Genomic DNA, 26,602 nt, shown 5'->3' on the forward strand with positions numbered 1-26,602 from the left:
CTGGTCTAGGACTCCAACACCAAACATTGTATGAGTGTATAAATCTGCAGTTTTCATCAAATTATACCCAATCTCAAGATAATGACTATGATCTCAAGCAGTTACATCAAATGCAAATAATGATATATATATAGACAGAACTGCAACAAAATCTTGAATTATTTATTTTCCGAGAATTTTTTTTAAGAAATTGGACGTTACAAATTTTACACTACAAATATTGTTGGACTTATTTTACTGGATAAATTTATTGTATTATTGGTAGAGCAAACTAATTTATCCTGAAGTATCAGGTGAGCCCAGCATTGGCTGAGCTTGGTTATCCCTGATATGGTACTATACAATCCCAATGATGATAATAAAGCTAATGCATGCTAATTTTAAAGACCTGTTCAAACCCACATTTTATATTGAATACCGGTTTTGTACTCCCAATTGACTCTTGTTTCAAAATCTGAAAATAACAATTTTTCATCTTTTAAAATGAATTCAAATGTATAATTTGCAAAGTAGAACTTCAATTTTTATGATCCTATCATCTCCTTTAATTTTTGCAATGCTTAAACTATTCTGCCATTAAAACTGAAATTTCTGGCTTTTGTAATATCCTTACATGATGACCAAGGATATATATATGCATGCCCAAAAAAGCATGAGCAGTTGTCTTATTTTTTGATGAGATCTCTTCTTTTCTGCTGCTTGTCAATGATGTTACGAAATTTTGCAGGTTTTTGTGTCTGCTCAGCTTACATTACAACCTAGCCAAGATGTTCTGGCATTATGTCTTCAGTAACAACTCGGCGCTCATAGAAAAACTACTCGAGAAAGAGGCAAGTCTCATTTCTGCTAATTTTCTGTTTAGTATTTTCTCTTTGTTTTTAATGATAAAACACTTTGTACTGCTAGTTCTTGCTTGTTGATTTTTTGTGTGCATATTTTAAGTGGAAAGTTGCTTAACATTAATCATTTTTTTAGTTTAAATTGGGGAGTTGCTGATGGGAATTTTTTCTGCGCAGGATGTGACTCTAAGTGAACTTATGGAAGAAGAAGAACTTCTTCAGGAATGTCAAGCTCAAAATAAGAAATTAGTTGATTTGTAAGTATATACCAAATATATCATTTATTTTTGAGTTTATTATTTTTTGCTATATTTATCATGAGCTGTTGGAATGAATGTTACTCAATTGATAATTTTCAGGGAGCAAATTTGGTTTACCAACATTCAGTATTGAAAGTTTGATGTAATCCTGTATTGCTCAAGAAGGTGGTTATCATATGACATGGTACTTGTCAATTTATTGAATGAAACAGTATGCCAACTCATTTGTGTATGTTGAAACCAATAATTTTGAGAAACATTTGAAATCGAATGATTTGTTAAATCGAATGATGAAGAACCCTTCTAATGACCTGATCACTTCAAGAGATGCTGGAAAGAAAGGAAAAAACTGTAAATTTATAAAAATTGGAGCTTCAGCTGCATCATTAATTTATAAAACTTGATTACATTCTACACACTCAAGCTTAGTAAGTGTTTGGCATAGTGGCAGCCATGTCTGTTAGTTAAAAGTTAAGCTTTTTGTGCATCCTGTTTTATATGACACAACTGAACACATTTGGCTTTGCAAGTTTTGGACATGTCAATTTGCCAATTTCTCACATGCAATAGTTGATGGTGGTTTTCTCTGCAGTTTATACTTGGTTGCATTTCGGTTTTCAGCTGATCAATTTTTTATTTATTAATTCCATTCTTGGTTTATTTATTGAAAATTGTTATACTCTATCAATTATTATTCTCTCTTCACATTGTTGTATTGAAGGCACACAAGTGGTGAAAGTGTCGGCAGTAATTGATATTGTTTTCTCAGTCTCTTCACATTGTTGTATTGAAGGCACACAAGTGGTGAAAGTGTTGGCAGTAATTGATATTGTTTTCTCAGTCTCTTCACATTGTTGTAAAGAAGGCACACAAGTGGTGAAAGTGTCTGCTGTAATTGATATTGTTTTTTCAGTCTGTTGCAGGATCACATCCTGCAGGAGCTTGTCTTGCTGGTGGTGACGGAGCCAAGCAGCGACAGACCATATCAGGTTCGCTTCAAGCATGCCAGCATCGCTGCCGAGCTCCTCTCCGCTGAAGTGCCTGCTATTGTTGATAAGCTTGCTGCTTCTGAGAGCCTATTGGAGACGCTTTGCAAGTAAGTCCACGGAGTTCAGAATGTAATCTAGAGCAGTGGTTCCAAAACTTTTTCAGGCTGGCGCCCTCCTTGGCTCCCCTGTGAATCTCTAGCTCTCCCGTCGACAGACACGCATAAAAACAAACGCCTCTTTCTTGATATTTAGTATGCTGCAATTTTGAAAGAGAAAGGTTCAACACAGATCTTTCCACAGGCCCTAACAGATCATTCCATTGCCCACTTTGGGAACCACTGATCTAGAGGAACTGTTTCATTCATTAGCTTAATATTGCTTTACAATTTTAGTGCTCTTCTCGCCGCAAAAAAAGCCACCACTGTACTCAATACTCAATCCTCTTGTTTTAACTTCTAAAGATCCACACAAATAAATAATTATTCCAATAGCTCCTGTTTATGAGTCCACATATTTACACCACACCTAGAATGCTATTTTGCAGTGATGGTTGCTATGAATTTTTAAGAGTAAGTTTGCTGAGTTTTAGGTAGAAGGCTTTCTTTGCAGGGTAATTTATTGCTTCATTGTTTGAATAACTTTTTAAATTCAGAATTTTCATTGATGTTAAAAAAATCTCTCCTCTATCATCTGGCATGTTTTTATCAGTAGAACATCTTTAAAGCCTAAGTATCCTTTGAAATGACCACAGAGATGTGAATTAATAAAAAGTATTAAGTATTCCATTTATTTAAGTCCATGAGATTTGTAAAATAGTTTATGAATTTCTGAAATAACTATGTGATTACTTATTCCCTGACACATTTGATTCAAGATTATGCTATTGTCGTGTGATTTTTGTGATGATGATCCTCACGTCATTGATATTTTCCTTGCAGTTTTTTGTCCAATGAGAAGCCTCTGAACCCTTTGTTAGCCTCCTTCTTCTCCAAAGTTCTGGGGATGCTTTTGCACCGGCGCTCTGAACAGGTCAGATGTTGGGACAGGCTATTGTTAATATTCTCAGTACTGATATCCTAAAATTTGTATCAGTGGTGTGCTGTGGATGAAAACTTGCCCACATTGACCACATTAGTAAGTAACAAATATGCTGTAGATGTGATCTTCATCATAGTGTCTCCATCCATCACCTTAATTTTATGCATGGAAAACATGTCACTCTTGACTGAGCATATGAATCTTGCTGATATTGTATGCTTACATTTCTCAGGCTCTAGTTGCAGTTCAAATTCACTCGTAGCTCTTTAGCGAGGCTGTTCATGGCAGCAGTGAGACCTAAAATGTCTGTACCGTTTTCCCTTGGTTAGCTTTTGGTCGGCAATGTGAGTACTCTTAAAAATGTTGCTCAAGGTTTTTTTTAGTTCAATTGCGCAAATGTTATTTATAATTTCTGCTGCGTTTCATTCATCAAAAAATCGTTACCTATTAAGATTGTAGACAGGTGCTTTTACATCAATGCTGCCAATTTATAGTTTAAACAAGATAAGTTAAACTCAGTTGTAGTTGTTGTGTAAATCGCCTTTCATAATGTAAGCATAATTTAAGATTTTTTCTAGCCATCTTACATACAAAAAGTTACTCCTAAGAGTAACTAATTATTTTGTAAAATAATAGGAATTAGTTCATTCACAAGATTACTGTTATATAAGTTACTAACTTCATAATATTGCTAGTTATTTCGTAGCCCTTGATGCTGGTTAGTATTCCTCCTGATCCCTTCTAGCTGGACGTTAGTTGCAGTGCACAGCGACAATATATTCTGCTCTACTGGTAGATCTGGCGGTCATGTTTTGGTAGTGTAGTAGGAATTGATGATAAACTTGTACATATAAAAAGTTCCTATGACTTATCCCGTGCGAGAGACGTTACTGGCTTCCCCTAATCTTGTTTGTTTTTTAATGATTGACACTAAAATGAAGTGAAAGCAGATTAGTTTAGAGGAAGATAGTTAATTAATAATATAGACAATTCTTGAGTATGGATTGCAATCAATACAACTTGATGTGATTAATAAACATTGATTGGGAAGATTATTTATATTTAATACGTGCAGAACTGGTACCAGTACCAGGTGACCTGTTTCCAATTCCTGGACTTCTTGAAGAACCATCCTGACTTCATCCCTCGCGTGGCTCATCACGTCGGTACCTCCGCCATCATGAACCTCCTGCACAAAATCCTCTGTGGTGTCGAGGAAGAGGAAGTTCGCTGCAGGATACATGCCGTGAGATACCAGGGATCTTTTCTGTTGCTTAGTTCGCTGCAGGATACATGCCGTGAGATACCAGGGATCTTTTCTGTTACTTAGTTCGCTGTAGGATACATGCCGTGAGATACCAGGGATCTTTTCTGTTACTTAGCATGGATTAAAGACTTTTTGACGAGTTGCTGCTTGGAGCAGGCGTCACTCTATCTTCCCATTCATTACTATCATAATAAAGAGTAACTAACTCATCTGTTAAGTAATGATCTCTCAATGTTCCCTCATTTGCAGTGGGTGCGCCACACACCCTTTATTTCCCTCAGCATCACCCTTATTTTTCCCCTCATTTGCAGTGGGTGCACAACATGCCCCTCGTTTCCCTCAGCATCACCCTTATTTTCCCCTCATTTGCAGTGGGTGCACAACACGCCCCTCGTTTCCCTCAGCATCACCCTTAATTTTCCCCTAATTTGCAGTGGGTGCGCAACACGCCCCTCGTTTCCCTCAGCTTCGCCCTTATTTTTCCCCTCATTTGCAGTGGGTGCACAACACGCCCCTCGTTTCCCTCAGCATCACCCTTAATTTTCCCCTCATTTGCAGTGGGTGCGCCACACACCCTTTATTTCCCTCAGCATCACCCTTATTTTTCCCCTCATTTGCAGTGGGTGCGCGACACTCCTCTCATCTCGCTGCTCATCGAGAAACTTAGTCCCGAGAACGAGTGGTGCGAGCAAGCCAACGTCGAGCAGCTAATGTGCGACATTCTGGACTCGGGGGGAGGAGCAAGTCTTGGTCTCATGGGGTCTCTGGGGGGACACAACGGCAGCTCCATGGGCAACGGGGGAGCAGCTGCTGGGGTTGGGGGGGACAATAGGGACAACCAAATGATGTCTAACAGCCTCCTGCCTCTCATATTGAAGTGAGTGAGCTTTTTATAATCTTATATTTGATTTACTGCATGTTAGAGGCCGAAGCTGGTGTTAATTTGAACAATTTTTCTTGTATGTCATTGTAGCTCTTTCTCTTTGTTGATAATTTTGTTTCCATAATGTTTTTTATGAAATAAATTGCTGCCCGCCGTGGTGAGGCAATATAAGTTAGGACGCATCTGGGAAACTCTGTTCAACTGCTGATGTTTTTAGAAAGTTTAGTTTATGACTTGAATTCCTAGTGCGATTGGATGAAATGAATGGTATAACATTTGGTTGAGTGGTATTATATAATACTATAATATATAGTATTACATATGTATATTACCAATTAGGGAATATGTTTATTATGCGTGTGTCCTAATAAATGAAACTTTGTGCAGTGATCGCGTTGTGCAGCAGTTGCTGGGTATTTTACTGCACGCTAACAGCACGCCGTCTTCCATCACGCATGTCACCAACGTCCTCATGAAGATGCTGTCCATACACTCGTGTGTTCTCTGCGTCGCCGTCCGTCCCTCCGCTGAGCAAGAGGTCGCTACTGCAGCCTACGTCGCCGCTGCCTCCATGCAGCATCTCCGCAGGTCAGCACTCTCTCTTTTTCTTATAATCAAACAAACTATTTCTTTCCTAACCCTTCACTGGGCACATCTGTGGAGGCTATTGTCCCATTATAAAGTCGAGAGTTTACAATACATGGCTAGGACAGGGACGGAACGCAATAGGAAACAACGCTAAATACCTTTTGACATCATGTAACTTCACTCATCATTTCCAAAAAAGGGGCTAGATGCATTACTGCGCGGTTCTGATGCATGCCACGGCCGTTTGTCTGGACTGTAGTGAAGCTTAAAGAAACTGCCACCCTGGCTCTTTGACCCTGAACCGTGATAATGTGCATAACAGGAGACTGAAGAACGACTCATATTAGATGATAAAATCAACTGCCATGAAATCTATTTCTTACAACAAAATTTCAATGTAACCTACTTTCAACTGTCGAGTCTGTAGTTGGAACGTTGTGGCTTTCAGGCCACTTGTGATTGACCGTTGTATTGATCAATACACATCAATAAATATAGCATTAGGGTAATATTGTTGACTGCAGTGAGGAGAGCAGCGAGTCTGGCAAGGGCAGCAGCGAGGGGAGCGACGAGACTCTGCCGTCGCCAGGGGCGCCCGAGTTCTGCGTTGCTCGCACCGTCGCCACAATTTTGCCTCAGCTGCACCAAATGCTCACGGCGCCCTGCACGGTGAGCCCTGACTACTCTAATTAAACACCTCAGTCTTTAATTGTGGGGAAATGCCACCGTGGACCAGGCAACAACGTGATGCTCGGTGTTCATGGCCTCTAATTATGGAGAATTGCCACCGCACTGCGAGTCGAGAGTCAGGCGACATATAATGTGATGCAGGTAAGTACGTAATGTTCAGTTTGCTTTACATACGGTTTTGATATTAAACCACGTTAATAACGATTGACGAACTTTCACTCTACATTGCTAAGTTTCACAACTGAATACAGTAGGTTTTATTTTTGTATTGCTGATATTTTTATAAATACTTGCTCATTGTTAATATATTGCTCAGTTCTTGATGCAGCAAACAACGAGATGCTAGCTATTCCAACAGCTTTCTTCGTCGGACCTGAATACTTTGTATGATGAACTGCAATCCTAGATATCCTGGCTTTAGTTCGCCTCCTTGATTATGCTGCCTCGCAGCTATCCTCTTGAGTTCTGTGTTCCTTCAAGTCCCACAAATGTTTAGGTTTAAGTTATAGTTTTGTTCCTTTGTTGAAAAACAGGAAGTTTTCCAGAGAATTGTTCACATGTTCCCTTTGGTACATTCTATGCAAAATATATCTGAGTTGAAAGACTTGATTTGGACAAAATATCAATATATCCTTTTTGTTCAGTACCTCTACTGGTGAATTCTAGAGTTCTCACGTTTGTTTTAACTAGAAATCTATTTTAATATAATATATCTAAAATAGATCCAGGCAAGTATAAGAATGACCTGGACTGTCTTTTATTTGATGCTGCATATTATGTCTATCTTGGGAAGAATGTTTTAGTCAATGCTTTGTCCTCTAACTTCACCTGATTATTTTGTATTCATTTTTTATTACCATTTGGATTTTACTAGATCGTGCATCTTGATGTTTTAATGCATTTTTGTAGTTTATATTCACTTCAGTTAAATTATATTTCGATTCACTTGTCTAGGGTTCTAATTATTTTCATGCCCACGTTGTTATCTACAAGCTTGGCCTTAATGATCATTAAAGTCTCTTGTTAGTTTGAAGATGTCTTCCACATGTTGTTTGGTCTTCTTAGAGAAGACTTTCTATACAATTCTCTTGGTTTGTGCATCGCGTAATGCACGTAAAACTGAGTTACCGCCTTATTTATTAATAAATAAATATATGTGGCTCAAGGCTTAGTCTGATATAGTAAGTGTTTGCAGGAAACTGTGGAGACGTCCTATGGTGAGGTGGTGGAGCGCGTGGGCAACACGCGTCTGCGCCTCATCGCTCTCATCACAGCCTTGATTGAGACGCGTCACTATAAGATCCATCACACCCTCGCTCAGCTCAACACCATCCCCTTCATTATAGTGAGTACTGGGCTGCTGGCCCAGACACTATAAGATCCATCACACCCTCGCTCAGCTCAACACCATCCCCTTCATTATAGTGAGTACTGTGCTGCTGCTGGCTCAGACACTATAAGATCCATCACACTCTCGCTCAGCTCAACACCATCCCTTTCATTATAGTGAGTACTGTGGTGCTGGCTCAGACACTATAAGATCCATCACACTCTCGCTCAGCTCAACACCATCCCCTTCATTATAGTGAGTACTGTGCTGCTGGCCCAGACACTATAAGATCCATCACACCCTCGCTCAGCTCACCATCCCCTTCATTATAGTGAGTACTGTGCTGCTGGCTCAGAAGAAGCTTCACACCAACCATGGCATCAGCAAGTCCATCAGCATGTATTTCATTAATTGATTTTTGCTGTCTTGCTGATAACTTTATTTTAAATCTGACGAGCGGCCATACAAAGATATAATACTGAGACGGATCATTGAAGCTGTTAAGGAATCAATTTAATGGCTAAGATGCTAAATTATGCTTACTGTCAACAGAATGACTTGGTCCAATACCGATGATTTTATTGCCATAGTGTTTATTATTAGCTATATTCTCTTTAATATTAGCTAGATTATCACCGGCCTAGGTCACCTGTGAGCGGTTTGCAAAGTGGTAGCCTCAAAAATGTATGGCATTGAACCATGACAGTCAATGACGAACTCAACTAGTAAATTCATGTATTGATGTTACTACCTGCATCCATACTATTTGTGCATAATTTGTGGGGATCCATAATTCTGGTTAGGGAGTTGCAAAAAATGTATTAAAAAACAAAGAACCGGATTATTTTCAGTCAATTTTGTGCGATGAGAGCTGCTCAGCAAGAACAAGATGGCACGCAAGGTTCACTGATATATACTGGCGTCTCTGAGAAATGAACATTTTTGTATTACTTTTAAATTTAGAAGCCATCAAGTGATTATTATATTTTTGTCCATTATCATTTTCTTCAAAAGTTTGATCGCGTTTCTCTTGATTCCAGGAATTGTTTTTCAAGTTCCCCCAAAACAACTTCCTGCACACGTTGGTGGAGCGCTGCGTCACAGGCCTGCTGGTGAAGGCGGCGCCCTGCAGAACACCTCCCGACGCAGTGCTGCAGGAGACACGTCGCCTCGCCCGTAGCCGCTTCCCCGTCACCGGTGGGAGCGACGCTGCTGGTGACGCAGCTCCTGCTGGTGGCAGTGAGAGCAACGCAGACGCGGACCTGCCTTGTGCTGCTGCTAGTGCCGCTGCTCTGCCACCAGACTGTGGCGACAAGTCTATTCCTGCTGGGGATGTTCCTGGTGGAAAAGATTCATCAGGCGATGTTAGTGAAGACCCTGAAAAAATGGAAGTGAGCAGCGCAGACTGTGATAGCAATGCTGCAGTTCCTCGTGATGCAAACATTCCTTCCAATAATATGGATGCCACTTCCTCTGAAGTTCCTCTGCCCTCTGGCACTATTCAAGTCCCTCCTACTCCGCTACCCCCGCTACAAATTCCCTCGTGTTTAGGCGAGCAAAATACTAATATCGTACCTAGTGACAATAAAGAAGATGCCAAGCTACCAATGATCTCATCAGACGCGCTCAATGTCCAGAATTCTACTAACCTTTCCAACGCGGGTGAGTGCACCATATGTTGTTGAACTTGATAGTTCGTGTAGAGGTTCTTCTTAATTAACTACTCGTTTCTCGCCTCATTCAATATATTCCAATGGTTTGTGCAGAATGCCTTCTTTGTGAGTTATTAAGAAATTTGCGCTCTCAAATATTTGCAAAATTGCCAATTTTGTAGGAAACGATTATCGATATGAGTTAAGAATTTTTTATTTTCGTTCCAATCTAAATTCATTGTGTTTATGACGATCTTCTTCTCTCAAAACTCTCTTGCCACGTAAGATTTCTTTTGCTCCTATTCATCTTGATTATTTTTCACTCATAAAATACACAGGTCTTGCTATTTGCTTGTGTTACTAAAGTGTTTTGTGTGTCAGGTGACAGTGTTGCTCCAGACGAAGACAGCCACCCGTTACTGTGCCAGCTGTTCAGAGATGGTCGGCTCATCAGTAGGATCCTCAGCACATATCAGTTTGGCTCGCAGTGAGTTTACCAGAGTGTATGTTTCACCATAGGCATCCCTACGTTCTCGTTTGAATACGTTAATCTCTCTATGATTTTTCCATACTTTTTTATAAATATGTATTTGATCTTAATAAAATTGTGAATAGAGATTTTATTTTGTAAATAATTTCAAAATTTACTTGAATTTATTTAATCGGAAAAGTTGTAGTCTGATTGTAGACTTGAAATTGCTTAAATGACACTGCATTTTATTAGAATGACTAAATTTATAAAAACTTTTGTACTAACTAATATACAAAATTATTTTTAATATTGAAACTATTTTGTAGATAAATTAAATTATTATTAGTCTAGTTTATGTGGGTTTTCTATTATTTGTGTAACTAATACTAGTACTACTTAATCGTGCCCTATTAACAATTAATTCTTCCATAAGAATTCTTCGTAACGCCTCTTGTTCTACTAGAATTCCTTGTAACAATAATAAGAATACAATAATTTTTTGTAAACATAATTACTCTATAGAATTTGTTACAACGTTTACAGTTGTACAATAATTCCTTGTATCTGGTTCTACCAAAATTTCTCGCAACCGGAAACGTTTTACCAAAATTTCTTGTTAATCGGAATATTTTCTTGAATTCTTTAAAGAAATTCTTTTACATGAAGTTCTTGTGATGACCAGAAGTGAGCCGCCCCCGCCGCGAGGCAGCCTGTGCGGCTACCGCGGCCACGTGCGCAACATTGCCAACACCGTCGCCGACCTCGTCTCTGGTGGCGAGAACGCGGCGCTCCTCAACGCGCTCATCCAGGTGCTCCTAGTGACGTGTCACTGCGGGACTGTCTGAGTGCAGACCAGTTCCAGGTGCTGCTTGTGACGTGTCACTGCGGGACTGTCTGAGTGCAGACAAGTTCCAGGTGCTGCTTGTGACGTGTCACTGCGGGACTGTCTGAGTGCAGACAAGTTGCGCGGACGCTCTACGGGCTACCGGCTTTTTGCACTATTTTATTCAATTCATTTTTTATGTATCAATCACTTAATGCTGATGCCGTTGATGCTATACCAATCCGTTGCGCTGTCGCATTTGTCTTCATAACTTTTGAAAGGCAGGCCTTGATATCATCACAGATTCTAATTCTTTGACTTCGTGCTAGAACGCATTATGATCAGAACTGACTTTTAGAATGCTCTATCTAATATTAACATGTATAGAAAGATGGGCAAATGATAGTAGATTGCCAGAAGCATGATAATGATTATAACTAGATTTATGTTTGGTTACAACCAATTTTAATTAGATTTAGCTCTTATTAATGACCTTTTTCGTAATTCCAGTCGCTGGACAACAACATACAGGAAGACTGGGCCGAGTTCCAGAAAAGCGTTCTGGCTGAAGCTAATGCAGCCAACTCCGTCAACCCCTTGCCTGTGAGTAGTACAGACCCCATCGTTCTTTTTATATATTAATGCATGAACCATCTTCCACTGCTTGATTGTGGTCAGTTGCTTACACTGATATCGTCGAGTGTCTTCCGAAGTTGGTTCTTAATAAGATAGCGAGAGACTTGTATTATGTGTAGCACATTAGTACAAAGCTGGGTATGCGGTTAGGTTTGTATGAATTGTGATGCAGACAAATGATAACTTTTGATAAATAATACCAGTAAACTTGTTATAAGTATCATCGGAGCACTAGATGCAGTTTCGTTTTTTTAAGTTTTTTTTAAAGTGAAAATGAAAGTCGATGCTCCATATCGTTCTTTATTTCAAACCAGGTTCGTGTTGAGTGGTCAAACCTTTTCTGTCAGGAAGTGGGTGAAAAGAATTCTGTGATTATAAGAAAAAAATTCATTAAGCGCCGTACTTCGTTCAAGTCTTATTGCGAACGCTTATGCGTGAGGTTGTTGAGTGCAACGTTCATTCCCCAAATGAATAGGATAAAAATTGTATTTGATGTGAATTGTTCACTATTAACTAAAAATATCTCCTTGATGTGGTTTACAACGGATTAATAATGACATGTCATGCACTCTAGTGATGATATTTACCGTGATCGTTGCCAAAATTTAGTACTAATTTCTCTCCTATCTTTCTAAGGTGTTGGAAATTACCTCTAATAATTTTTTAGTCTGAAAGCATAGAGATGTTTTCTTTGTAATATTTTACGCTTCATTCGAATCGATTAATCAGAAGTGAGATTGAACAACGGAATTATTGCACACTAATTGCAACGCAATGTCAAAATGCATCATTTGCTGCGACTTCACCCCAAAATATTATCTCTAAAAATGAAGCTATTTGCATTTTTCATCATCATTCAGCTGTTACAATTGAGTTTTGCGTTACGTGCGATTGCTGAGGAAAATGGAGGCACATTCACTCGAGTTGCTCGTATCTTATTTAGTCCGATTCTGCGTTGATGTTTCATTTGATGTTCACTTGTTTTGTGTCAGCTCACGTTAAATTGTTAATTTAGCTTGAATTTATCTGTCCAATTTTTGTTTTCTCATCTTGAAACTTCAATGAAATAATTTTCTTTCACTGAATTGACTCGAAGTTGTCGAGTCAGTTTTTATTGTAGACATTATTCATTTTGACGTCTATGAGCAGAGTGCATGATTACTGTCATCTGTTGTATCTTGGTGATTTGCACGCGACCGTTTGCATTTGTTCTTGCCTTCGACAAGTTTGGTAGTTCGATTTATTTAACACCGAGGAAAATATATTTTTTGTGGACGCTTGTTTGGGTGAAGAAGTTGCGTGTAGTGGTGCATTTGCACCAAGTCTAGTCGCTCGGTCCTGACTTGACCAACCGAATGAACCACTGAAAAAGTATAGCTATTACTTCAAGACTTAATGTGTTGAAAACTGAATTTAGACTTGCTCTTTTTGGCAAGATAGCTCGGCAATATTTAAACAATCATCATCCTTCACGTATCTATAAATATAATTTTGCTGCACGTAGGAAGAAAGTCCTCGCGATCGCACGCTGTTCCAAGTATTTGATACTTGGTGTTAGGCAGAAGGTCGTTGAAGTATCCGCTTCTGGTGGGTTGCTGCTGCGTTGTCTACTGGTGACGATGTGTGCTCATAGTGTTTTAGGCTCCACTTGTTTTCATTGGAAATAATAGCCAATACAAAAGCTTTTCGTTAGGTTGATTTTCACCGTATTAATTCGATATAACGAATACTTGCATTCGATCTCTCCGTGGTTTGAATATTGAAGACGTTTTTACCTATTAACCTACTCGTTAAATATCGCCTCTCGATCAGACGTCGTTAATTCTTGGTTTGCATTTTAGCTCATGAAAAAACATTACCAACGACTATAGAACGTCTATTTCGTCTCAAATTTGAGTTCTAACCAGACCAGTATTGATTTAGTGCACACAACCTTCCTATCTCTTAGTATCTCATCAACCATACTCGTCACATCACGCGTAATTAGTCACAATCTACCGCAAGCGTTATCTTTCAATCGGCATACAATGCACATACCCAAAATTGTGAGTGTACTTATTTCCTTACCATTGTTTCGTCTTGACAAACGCACCCTGACACCAATTGACCTTTGCAGCACACGGTGCTCAATGAATCACTTTACCTCGTCCTATTCTCGATAATAATTACCCTAAGCAACTCATGTACCTTTATTATCCTTGCCACCTGACGCCGCGTGCTATACCCTCTCATGTCACGAGAACAGAATCTCATCTCTTGGTGTATGTGCGCCGGTGCTTTGCAGGGTCATCAGATGTTGTTCGACTTCGAAGATTCAGAAGACGATGATGTCAGGATATTCAAAGGCTCTCACCAGCCCGCATTGCAGGTTCGTCGAAACCCTCCCCGTGTGTGGCATTCATTTATCGCTTGAGGAAACTATGTGCAGTTTTGTTTGTTCCCATTCTGTGGATCTGATGCTCGCTTTCATCCTTCGTGTGGTGTCCTTCTTTCCGTTCGCATCCCTCATTTACTTTAATAGTACTTTGTTTGAATTTAATTTATCTTGAGATTCGGTTTCGCGCAGTTGGTTTGAACCTTCGAATGCGTGCCAGGATTAAGAAATTTCCTCGAATGAGGATGCCTGTATATCTAGCGGTATTATGACGTCTTTTTTTCATCACTGTCATCATATGGTCGAGTTTCATTATATCGGTGATTATCAGCAGACCCGAATGCAATAAAAAAAGTTATGCATGGTCAATGATCAATGTTACGACATAAACAAGTGATTGGGGTATACATCTTGATCTTCGTCTGATTCTATTATCCCAAAAGAAAATGTGAAGGGCTTTTAGGATTTCGTGGGATATTTTTACAAGTATCACTTAATGATGTGGCGTGGTGCAATGCTTCATAAATTATTACTAGCTCTTGTTCATCTGCACGACATATATGACATGCGTTTGTTTGATGGCACTCCGAATATAAGGAATTATAAACTTACTTAATAAAACATCGAACTGACAGTTGCCAGGAAAAGCTTCTTATGGAACACTGGAACAGTCGTAGCTTTTGCGTCGTTGACCGCCATAAATGCTTTTAAGTTTCGGAATCCCGGTATTCCGAATCTTTTTTTATAATTAATCGTGAATCCTGTAAATAATTACAAGACTGCTGTTACGAAGCGAGACACATTTAAAATCATATTTAACCTGCAATACACGTCTAACTCCTGTTTGGCATTTATTAAGAGTTTTAGTTAGCATTTATTAAGAGTTAATTATTAATTAATTAACTCTTAATTATTTATTAAGAGTTGATTGGAACAATAAATTTTCATTGCCAGCTCCGTGCTTTTAAATGCCTCGAAATTTGACCATTAAAGAACGAAACTCGAGGTCCATAAAATAACGCGACTCGGTACGTATCATGGATACACGTGTAAATTGCCTCTTCCAATTTGAAGCTTCCCATAAGGTGCTTAGTAACGAAATGCACCGTGTGAAATTCTCTATTGTTTTCTAATAGTAACATTTCTTGACAAGTATCGCTCGACTGGAAGGTCGATAAATGTTACTTTATTTTCACCCTGAATGCACTACATAACTTCAACGTGTTAATCAGTTGATTGCCTGAGCTTTGATCGCACACTCGTTAGTTACGTAGAAGATCTTCAATAATGATTGCTTCCGATTCGGACAGAGACTTACATTTACTACCTTTGCTCAAAAACATTTTCTAGGATTATGGAAAGTGTTTTTTTAATCCTATCAGCAAACTACAGTTGATCTAAACGACATTAGAGACCAATTACAAGCATCGCAGACCTCAGAATTTAGTCGAATAATAATTGTTTTGACGCGTTCGTTTAGTCTGCAATTTCCTCCACTGCTGCTGCTCACAATAAGTCGAGTATATTTGTATGGTAAAAATAAGATAGCTTGGGGTTGAAGTTTGTCAATCGTCTTTAGTTTTTGATGTTACGTCAAATCTTCGCCGTTGACTATCAATTCTAGAAGTTGCCTATGGACTTCGATTGCTTGTGCGCAGTTGCTTTGGATCTTGATCTACTGCAGTCCAAGTAATATATTTGGGCCTATACTTTCAAAAAAAATTAAGAGATCTTAAGTTCATCAGCCAATCATTGACGGCCTTTCAAGCAAAATTCACCAATCTTAGACACGAAAATAGAGCGTAAGTACTTACGTTCACTTGACGAGTTTTGAAAGTATGGCCCCTGGAGTCGTGCGGATAAAAAATGCGGCGACTAATTTGTGACGCTTCTATGTAATACTTGAATTTGGTTGCCAAAATCTTGAGTTCAAGCCTGTAAATCTGAAATGTTTATAACATCCATAGATTATTTACTCTAACCTATACCCAGCGTTTGTCATTCAGCAGTCTTGCCCCCACGCTTTTATTTGCATCGATTAAAGAATTTTTAAAATTGATATAACCATTTTTCTTTAAAAATTATCTTCACGGATGCCGTTACTGGCGTTCATTTTTCTTTTGAGTAACATAGGATTAAGTGAGAAATAAGTACGCCTGTATATTAGCTGCACGTTTACCTTATCATCTAAACATAAATGGATTATTTGTACCGTAAGTAGCGTTTATAAAATCGTAAATAAAATTTCCCTGTAACGTGGAAGCAACCCGCTAATATAGGAGTGAACTGAGGTATTGGCGGAGAATGTAAATTAGGAGCTTCACTGTGCTGCTGGTTTCAGCGTGCGCAACGTGTGATTAAGTACGTACATAATTTGTTTGCTTAAATCGCAAGTTCACAATGAATATGAAAACAAAGAAAACGCAACGTAAATGCGCCATCCTTCATTAATCCATTACTTACTATCAGTAATTTATTTCGTGACTTATTCCACGTTAAAATTGTTCATTCCATTCCTGAGATTGTCGATAATTCTAACTGATTAATGCCAGACTTACTACGGTTTTTTCGTTTTATTCTCGTTCATTAATGTCAATGCGAAATTTGTTGCACTTTCATTTCACTTGAAATTAGTACAAAGTTGCTGCTAATTTCATCTTCATGTCGCTCGGTTTACTACCTAAACAATCGAGTATTCAGTGAATACGTAAGTCACTCGAGACAATACTGCCAAATATTTTACTTGACGCTCGTCAAAAGAATATGCGGTTACTTTTCGTACCAAGAGAATATGTTTTTGCTCTTACTAACCGCGTAAATATGTTGTTATTCTTACTAACCGGGGCCTATACTTTCAAAAAAAGTTAAGAGATCATAAGTTCATCAACCAATCATTGACGGCCTTTCAAGCAAAATCCACCAATCATAGACAAGAAAATAGAGCTTAAGTACTTACGTTCACTTAGCGAGTTTTGAAAGTATGGCCCCAGGTTAATATGTTGTTACTTGTACGTATCCCAGAGCTTATTTTGCTCTTGCTAACCACGCGAATGTTATCAAGTAAATGCTGAGTTCGATGCTACTCGTAGCATTGCTCATTCTACATGACCTTCGAACTTTTGTTAGTTTCACTTTTCCGTACTTTTATGCTTGTATATCCTTGCATGTATTGAAATACCACTTAAAATTCAAATAGCTGCGTTCGTTGGTGCAAGCATAGAATTGGAATCGTAAATACAATCTCTCTGGCGAAGAGTTACATAGGACCCAGGGCTGTTGTCGACATTACTTTTTACAGAATACAATTCTGAGAAGTTGTATTTCGTTATTTAGATTCTGAGGGTTGTTGGAAATATCGATTTTGAGCGTGTAGTATAATTTGCTATTTAGGCGCCTGGATACCATGCATAGGAGGCTTGATTTGCACGAACTATGACTACTTGATTTATGACATAATCTTCCCTACTGATACTTTCCGTGGTCATGTATTTCTACATGTCAGTACGCGCTATCTTCTCTACTTAGCCTTGTGCACTCCGTCCTCAGTTAGAAATTGTGGATCAATAGCGACGTTTTTTCAATTGCGACTCATACTGGAAATATTAACATGCGCCAGTGAAGAGTCTGAATATCGGATTATGCGCGTCAATTTCTTGACCGAACGTTCATTGATTTTTGCTCAGCCATTTTCCTCAATAACCAAAAAATTGGAGGAATTAACTGATATAATGTCTAATTGATACGCTTACTGAATTTTTAGTCTTTAGAATTTAGAAAAGTTTTATAGAAAAGTTTTAAGTTGGGAAAAGTTGTCTCAAAGTTATCTAAGAAATTTCCTATCTTTATTGAAAATGTTTTCTTTACACCAAGATTGTTTTATTTGTGTGCAAAACGTAGCGCGGGAGAAGAAAGATATTTTATTTGTGTTTTTTTTTAATATCTCTGGTATTAATTGAGAACAAAGTTAAATTAGTTTTTGCCTTGTGGCATCTTCCGCGTTTATTCACCTCACAACTCTTTTGTAATCATGTCATTTGGGGAAGAACGATTGTTATGAAATTTATATTTAAATTAGTTTATGATGAAAACTTGAAAATATTTAACTTTTTTTTTCTATGTAAGTATTATAGTCTTGATTCGAGAGTTGAGACTTGATGCTGGTGTTGATGTAGAATTTGCTTGTTTCTTCCACAGACGGACAATATGCTGCAGATCTCCGAAGACGACATGCAGTGAGTGTGACTAGAAATATAGAAATTAAAATGTATAGTTGCTGAAGCTTGAGGCAACAAATGCTGTAATAACTCATTCAGCGAACTCTCGCTTCAACGAACAAGTTCCAAAATCCATTAAAAATATGAAATATGACGTCCCCGCGAAAATTTCATTTCAATGCGTTTAAATACTTCTGGACCTATGGAAAAAATAAATGCTTCTAGACCTCTGAAAAACCGCACAGGCGAAGTTTCATTAACTTTCATTCAGAACCCCTTAGCATCTTCGACCAGCGTTCCCTGCATTGCTCCCATGTGTGTTGTGTCGAGCGCTCGACAACCAAACACGAATTAGTTCGTTGAAGTGAGGGTACACTGCACTATTGTTTAGGGTGAAGCGATGGGACACTGTGGTCAGCATTACTTATGTTAACTTTGGCGTAGCACAGACTTCTCTAAATCTGAATGAATGATATCTTGTTGGTTTTGATATATGCCTGTCTCTGTCTCAACCTGGAGATTGAATGAGAAGACTATGCTCCTCCTCTTAATTTCAGTTTTGATCCCTGCTAGAATCCTTTCAATGATGTTGTCCGGTAAATATTCATCAGATTATTTACTCACTTTATTAATATTCAAAAGTTGTTAATTTATAATTCGTTTTGCCTTATTATTTTATGGAAATTCTAAATAGGAATACTTTCTTACATTCTTGAGCTAGTGCGAAGAACCTTTTTCTCTGAGATTCGAGTTTTCCAAAGTTATATTCATATGTCCTATAGTCCAAATCACAATAACCGTTCCATTTTCGTTGTAAAAAACTGTGCCAGATTTTCTATTGCCGATAGAATTTATGATAACACTTAGCTTAGAAAGGTGGTGGTCCTGAAATATTTTTGTCGTATACAGATCTAACAATCGTTGGTGTCTTGCTGTTTTATGTATCGAGCTCTCAACTGTGATGGCACGTAGAAATATATTTTACCGCCCTGCTATTTTACAAGGTCAAGAGCATGCCCTTCATTAAAGGTCTCTGTGAGTCGCTCTTTTGTGGGAGTCTTCAATACACATTTTCAGGAACATTCTAACATTCTTGTGGGAATTTTGGGGGCCTGATTCTTTCCCGTATAACAAGTTCTTCAAATATCAGTTTTTCATGACTGCATATATCAATTTATTTCTTGATGATCTACGTTGAGAGTCTGATCCATGATTAATAGTAGTTTGTTTTAACCTAATGGTAGCATTGCAGTTAGACTTATTCCTCTCGTGATGAGCGTGTTCCCATAACGCTACCAACCTGCGTGCCCTAACTATGATCACACCCCAGGACGGCTAAGGACATGATCAATGCTATGACCTATAGTCTGTCCTTCGACGAAAACGGCTTCGAGACGCCCAACACGTCTACCGGCGCCGCATCCTCCTGCACCGTCTCGGGCGCCACCGCTGGCCACTCTTCTCCCACGGGCGATTTCGATGGGGCCAATTCAGACGCCGGCTCTGCTGATCTCTTCGAGAAGCTCTGCAGGAAGAATTTGTTCAGCGATAGCGCCACGGACGATCAGTTCTGGGATGACAAGGAACAGACCATTTCTTTCGCTCCTAATGCACATACAGTGTGAGTATTTTGTCTTCAGTTGTTTGTGTCTTAGGTTGTGAGATTAATAAAACCTGATACTGAGACAGTGACAGTTTTGCCCTTTTATTGGAGTCGTCAATTTTGTGAAATTTAAAAGAACATGGCTTTGGAAAGAATTGTCGTGCGACAAATACAGCAATCACGGTGAGCAATGGCATCGATCACGTGGAAAGGACCTTATATTACAGTTTAAAGTATCTAGAGATATTTTTGGAGGTACAATAACTTTTTTTTATCACTCATGACGTATCGTTCTCACTTTGCATTAACTGGATTAATTTTGCTCCTGCATTTCTCAGAAATGACGCTGAAGTCCACAGCTCAGACGAAGAAGATGAGAACGAAAAGGACGATATGAACTCGGGACGCCTGGATACTTCCATGGAGGTCGATGATCTACGAGACGGTGCGTTGTTGGGTCCGTCACCGTCCGTGGCGTGCATTGACAACCAGCCAGGGCTTCTGGACTATTGCCCTTATTAAGACTTTTTATTGAGTCTTGAATACGATTGCTCCAATCATTCGTTGCATGATCCTTTCGCAAGTCGTGTTCTTAGAAAGTCAAGTTAAAGCCTGCTATTACGGTACTCGAGGGTGTTTAATGGTCAGCTTTAGTGATTTAACTTCAACATCATCTGAATTTTCAGTTAAGATAATAGCTCTTGGATTGAAGCAAGTAGTTAAAGAGTGTGACATTTTTCCGGCATCAATATTCAAAGCGTCTAAGAAGAGACCTAAATCTCTGTATTGGTTTTTAGGGATTTTATTTGACGTTTCCCTAAATATTGACATTGTGGTACTCCAACGATTTTTAGTAACTAAATTAATTGGACGCTTTCTGTGTGATGATAATATAGAGATAGGCAGCGTAAATTGTCACTGTTCCATCAAAATCCTATCATGCCATATGGATTTGAGTTTATTTTCCTTGTCATCAACCTGCAACTTGAACACTGCATTGTATGACATGGTAATGACACAAGAACTGAAGGATTATGTTCAAATTTTCGTTGCTGTCGACAGATTGGGAGTCTGTGTTTGACCGACGCAGTAGTGACCCGCCCGCCCCTGTTGTCGCTGCTTCTGCAGGAGTTTTCCCACGGACTTCCACCACTACAGTACCCGTACCTATGCCAGCTCCTGTCCCCTCCTCATCTCCATCATGCTCCCCCTCCTCTGCCTCGACTCCACCCGCAGATTTTAATCCATGGAGCACAGGAACCACATCTCCTGTTGCTGGGCCCATCCCGGCAGTGAATCCCTGGTCCGCGGGCAGTCCTCAGACTTCAGACACTGAGGCCACCCAGATACCCCCCTGGGCCAACTTTAGTGCAAGTGCTTTCGATTCATCAGCTCCGACCGATCCTTTCAAAGGCACGAATCCTTTCGAGACTTTTCAATCCGCGGACAGTACTGGAAATTCTGCCGCTCCTTCTGAGGACTTGACGTCTTTCAATGCCCAGTTCGCGTCGTTTGAGTCGACGGAATCTGCTACAGGTGAGTGTCAGTCGAACTCTTGTCTCATGGAAGCTTTGAAATGCCATGGCCATTTTTACTGCCGAGTTTAACATAATTCATGCATGTATTTTCAGCTTATGTGATGCTTTGTTTTAATTTATTAGCTAGTCTTACTATTTAATTTCTTGTATCCTTTGACTTCGAATTGCCTTCTGAATCCACTTGCTTTGCGGCCCACTTTCGCACTACATTCCTTAGGATATTTTTTAATTTCTTATCCAAATTCTTGAAAATAGATATTTTATTGATAGCCGAGGTTCACGTGTGTATTTTTTTGATATATTAAAAACAAATACAACATCATACAAATTCTAACCCTGCCTGATCAGGAGGCGGAAATGGAGCGCTCGTTCCTGAGGATGTCGCCAGTGAAGCTCCGAGCAGGTGAGTTCTTAATTAAACTTGAAACTTATTTGCCCAGTCTTATACGTCGCACTCGCTTGTAGTTGCTAGCATTGCATTGACATCCGTTCAAATGATTCGCGAACACAATGTGGTTCATCGCTGCAATTCTGAGTGATTTTTGCAAATAAATATGTAAGCATGTAAATATCGCTGTAAATAATTTCGCATGCAAGCGTCATAAGTTCATCCTTCAGTGAAGATATTCTATGAATACTTAGGTTGTTAAGCCCAGTAATTCTTAGGTCTTGAATGAACCAAACTAGTGCTTTTTGAATGTGATGTTTAAATTGGTCGTGATGAGAAATGTTGCCTGTTAGCAGCAAGATTCCACGCTATTCTTTCTTTTTCGCGAGGCAATTAACATGATCTTGAATTTTACATGATCTTGAATTTTCTGAATTATAATGAGTTTAAATTTTTATTGACAGTTTGGTAAAGATTTTCAATGTTCTTTTTTCACAGTATCAAGAATTTTTTTCTAAAAATTTACGTTTCATTTTGAAACCTTTACTGATTTGTATGTAAATGTGCGTGACCTTTGAATGTGAACGAATTACCGTACGTACGCGAATTGTGAATGTATAAGTGAGTTGAAACGTGCAAGAGTTGTGAATGTGAATGTAAATATATAAGAGAGTTAAAACGTGCACGAGCTGTGAATGTTACGCGAGTGTGAACGTGTTCATGTGAGATTGAACGTGCGTGACTTGTGAAAGTATACGTGAGCATGAGTGTTCTACCTTGACGGGCCATCTCATTCTACATCATCTTAAGTAACAGAACACGAATGCACGCACTAATCGTTGGAAGTACTCGTAGTTGCTTATACGCTTGCATGGAATAACCAGCATGTCGCTTGTGTGTGGTCGCAGTGCCGTTGATGGAACTCAAGACTCGTCTGCTTCTGCCACATTAACACAACACGAACAAAAAGACCAGGAACTACAGTCCAACTTCCAGTAAGTGCTTCATGGCTGCGACGAGAGTCTCCTCTTATAGAATAGATCAAGGCATGTAACTAAACTTAGCCGCTTGATTTATTACTTGATTACTAAACTTAGCCGCTTATCAGAATTTTACATTTAATCTTCGATTTCACTCGCAGGAAAATAAATTTGATCACAACTGCAAAAATACGTACTTGTGTGTAGCGATTTTTCTTCATCCACTAGCCCGCTTACTTTTCCCATCTTTAGATTTTCAATTTTTTAATCACTTCGTTATTAAAGAATATTGTAGGATTTTTATTTTAAAAATGTGCACTTGTTCATTTTATTGAGTTTTAACAGTTTTAAGCATGTTTCTTTTACTTTGTACTGTGACATTTTTCCTCAGTTTCCTGGCTGGTATTGGCGTTTTAAAGTCTGGAGCTGTGCCTAATTCCGAAGAAAGCGATGTAGAAAAACATGAATTAGCCGAGCCAAAGCCAATTGCTAGTTTATTGAAGGATCTTGCAACTCAAGAAACTGTAACGGCTGAAGTGGAAGAGCAAATTTCCGAAGCGTGTGAAGATGCTAATGTGGCCGACCGAAAATCAGTGGAAGATACTTCCGAAAAAATGGAAATTGATACCGAGACTCAAGAAAAAAACGATGTCGAAACCCTCGCTACCAAAGTTGAGGAAGTTGATCTACCAGTTGGCGATGGAAGCAAAGTTCCATCAGGAAATTCAGGTCCTTGATTGACGACGGGATTAGTTTCGAACTCACGTTCTTAAGGTGAGTTAAGATGCCACATTCCTGAGGTCACACAATTTACACTCAAACTGGCAACCAAGTGGCAGTGTTCACTGGACACCAATAACAGTGCAATAATTTTGGATCTGTAGCCATCTTCAATTTTCTCTATGCCGAGTCTTTAGTCCATGTTTATCGTTAGGTACATCTTCATGCAACTGTCTTATCCTCTGCCTTAATTGCAACTCAAACCCTTTGGAGAATTTACACACCCGGGCACTGCTCGTAAATCATAAATGCGATAGCAATCAACCTTGAAAGTTATGAAACCATACTCGAAATGACATACAGTTCAGTATCACCAATTTTAATTCTTCCTTTTGTAAATCTATTTGTTTTCCAACCTATCTGTCCCGAAACTATAAATTTTGAACGTGTGATGCAAGCGGCTCCATGCTTAGCTTGTTAATGCACTCGTGAGTAAATGCAAGTTCACTAAAACTGTGTACGTGGCTGCAGGTTTGTTTCCGTGGCTGATCAGAATATTTTTTTACATGTAGCTATTCTCTTTTCGATTTGATTTCATAATTTTCCCTGCATTTATTATAATTATCGTTGCTGTCTTCACCATGATAAGTTTCAAAAGCTTCAATTGCTGCCTGAGATTTTCTCATTCCTTTGAAATCTTTGCAGTTACCTTCTTTAAAATAGCTTTAAAAGTATGTTAGTTTGGTAACCATCGTCACAAATAACGATTTCAAACCTTAAATGATGTTCACTTTGTGTGGTATTATAAACGTCGCTAAATTACGATTTTAGGTGAACTTGTTGTTCTTGTATTTGACAAGGTTTATTTTGCAGGTACAACGGTGGTGTGTAATTAGAGGCTACAGAGGGCCGTGTCCACCATGCCACGAGGATCTCTCCATTGCTGATCTTCCTTCCTTAGACTTGCTGTCACCCTTCACCGACGCTCATAATTTCTTCCTTCTAAGCCATGTTGAAATTGCCGTGTTACTGAGTCAAGACCTTGTGTATATTCTAGTTAGACTCCTGGTTGATGGCAACGTGTGTTGAGTTCACCTATCAGGAATGTATCCAAAATCTCGCGTTATTCGATAAGTTAACGATGAAACCGCCGTGTTTTTGTGGTGCTAACTTTTCTAAAGTCTGACCTTTGTTGATGAAGTTGCTCAGTAATAATCATAAAATGATTACGTTGATAAGCTTCGATGCCACCCACTCCCTCCAAAGATGCGTATTCTTCGTTTTTTTTCTTTGCTGAGCTCAATGCCTAGGATCAAAAGCCAATATTCGCTCATCTGCGTCTCTTTCTATTGTGTTCCGTTGTATGTTTGGGATCTAGTAGGACTTCGTCTGCTGTCTTGAGTAAATTAATATATTGTCATTAATATCTTTAGTCCTAAGTATATTTATGTTTGTTTTATTTTCATGGTGATTTGTTTAGCGTGAAGTGTTGTGGTCGAGCAGCATTGCAATGTTGATTAGTACGAAGCGCAGTGGCCTCCTGAGCCCGTCCCTACCGTCATCTTGCCTCGTAAATTTTGTAGATAAGAAATTCAAGTGGGATGCTTCCTTACTACTCAGCAGTCTCTAGCTTATGTGCCACTAACTGCCTCATTCTCGTCCTTTGATTTACTAATCCTTAACTATTTATTCTCTTATGTTTTTTACAACTCTTATTTAGCAGAAACAGGCGCGTCATTTCCGTCTGCTGCGTCAACTCAGTTTCATTGATGGTAGATTTGATGTTCTCTGATGCACACTTCATGACGTCATCGTTAGTGGAAAACTTTCGCTTGATTATTATTCTTTTATTTTATTAGGACTTACCATTATATATCTCATCCAACCATTTGTTTCCAATATCATGTAAAAATGTTTGAAAGTTACTCTCACTTGTACATTGAGGTGTGTAATAGAGCTGTGATAGCTATAGCAATTCCTTACTAATACTGTACACTTTTATTTATTGGTGAACTGCTTGCTGGTGCAATGATCTTGATGTTTCTGCTTGGGAATGACCGCTGTATGCGCCACCCCACGCAATCTTACGTGGCCTTTTTCCACTCGAATTTCAGTAGGATGTTGTGAGGTTCCTCTGTTTCTAACGAGGGCGCTTCAAACGGTACCAGTTTTATAATGGATCTTGGTATTTTTTATGGAATGACTTCGCTCCATGCATTCCTTAGACTCCAGATCGCAGAAACGAGAAAGTCGAGTGCAAGACGCCTATTTCTTTGATGTTTCTACGCCTCCCTCATAATCGTCATTGCCAGTTGATCAGCAGTGAGACAACGCACACAATACCTAGTAGCTCGGGCTGACATGCCCCTGCTGACATCTGCAAGTGACCGGCGACAGTCCTGCCAGTCACGTGCTGATATTAGCTCCATTCCCAGTCAAATGCTGACATCAGGGCAGGTAGAAAGTCGCGTAACATAAGCTGAACATTTCCGCTTGCTTAAGACTCCAAAGAAATCCCTCTCACTGCGATACAACTTCTAAGCCTCAGGTCGTTAAGTTAGGCAACTTGTCCTGTTCCAATTAGTATTATTTTCATGAAACTCATGCCATGAAGTTATTTTAATATATATCTTACTCCTAGCGAGTACTTTTAAATGTTGGAGTGAATAATGTGAATATAAAATTTCAATAAATAGTTGGATTTTCGTTGTAGCATATTTAGTTCATGCACGAAATGAAAACGTTCTTTTTCCTTCGAAATGAAGCTAATAGGCGCCAAGGTTCTATTCAATGATACCAATGCTTCTGAGACTGCGTGATGACAGCCAACATATCCACTCAAACCTGACCTCAAATTATCTACTTGTGATTTATCTTCAGTATGTAATTAGTGTGCCGCTCATATTTTTGTCATCATTCATTATTATTACTTATTATTATTCATCCTACTGTTGTTGTTGCCTTGGAACACGTTTATAGAGAAACTTGTAATATTTCAGTGGTTCAAACGGTGCCTCAGTAAAGAAAAATATACGTAATTGTCCCTTTGATTACTGTCCTAATATTAGATCCTTCGACAGTAATTAGCGAGCATTGTTTATGGAGCAGTATTGTTTTCAGGTACTCTGTTCAATATTCCTCGTATTAATGGTTATTTTGCATTCCAGGTAGTAAATTGGAGTTTATTTAGGGATTAAGACTCTACATTAATTTGCGGCAGTCATTGCTGACATCAAGGTTCTTTCACTTATGTTGTAAGTTAGTCTTCGACAGTGGAAAACTGAATTCAGCAGTGCCCCCCCCTCCCAAAAAAAATTT

General features: G+C 39.0%; 1 protein-coding gene across 7 annotated transcripts; it reads left to right on the forward strand.

The window, feature by feature from the left end:
* The first annotated feature begins 722 nt into the window (after positions 1-722).
* LOC108670661 (flocculation protein FLO11) lies at positions 723-26,322 on the forward strand. 7 transcript variants are annotated; one of them, XM_018158141.1, is made up of 23 exons: positions 723-830; positions 1,017-1,096; positions 2,013-2,195; positions 3,027-3,117; positions 4,202-4,372; positions 5,014-5,270; positions 5,664-5,864; positions 6,389-6,533; positions 7,750-7,854; positions 7,934-7,978; positions 8,925-9,546; positions 9,918-10,023; positions 10,691-10,817; positions 11,342-11,434; positions 13,752-13,835; positions 18,036-18,073; positions 19,386-19,676; positions 19,997-20,103; positions 20,721-21,194; positions 21,545-21,599; positions 22,493-22,579; positions 22,956-23,338; positions 24,158-26,322. In XM_018158141.1, the coding sequence occupies exons 1-22, from the start codon at positions 768-770 to the stop codon at positions 23,299-23,301; spliced, it is 3,771 nt and encodes a 1,256-aa protein (XP_018013630.1). In that variant the 5' UTR covers positions 723-767; the 3' UTR covers positions 23,302-23,338; positions 24,158-26,322. The 7 variants fall into 7 exon arrangements, with proteins under 7 accessions (XP_018013630.1, XP_018013628.1, XP_018013631.1 ...); XM_018158139.1 differs by lacking the exon at positions 7,934-7,978 and having other exon boundaries at positions 7,750-7,899; XM_018158142.1 differs by lacking the exon at positions 7,934-7,978 and having other exon boundaries at positions 7,750-7,899; positions 19,422-19,676.
* Positions 26,323-26,602: the final 280 nt, after the last annotated feature.

Source organism: Hyalella azteca, unplaced genomic scaffold (assembly GCF_000764305.2).
Source record: "Hyalella azteca isolate HAZT.00-mixed unplaced genomic scaffold, Hazt_2.0.2 contig11532, whole genome shotgun sequence".
In the NCBI taxonomy this organism is placed as follows: Eukaryota; Metazoa; Arthropoda; class Malacostraca; order Amphipoda; family Hyalellidae; genus Hyalella; species Hyalella azteca.

Excerpts from the sequence above, each read along its gene's own strand:
- LOC108670661 (XM_018158139.1), top strand. The coding sequence starts at position 768 with ATGTTCTGGCATTATGTCTTCAGTAACAACTCGGCGCTCATAGAAAAA. Across the intron at positions 1,097-2,012 it reads AATAAGAAATTAGTTGATTT|TCTGTTGCAGGATCACATCC; the intron begins GTAAGTATATAC and ends TTGTTTTTTCAG. Across the intron at positions 2,196-3,026 it reads CTATTGGAGACGCTTTGCAA|TTTTTTGTCCAATGAGAAGC; the intron begins GTAAGTCCACGG and ends TTTTCCTTGCAG.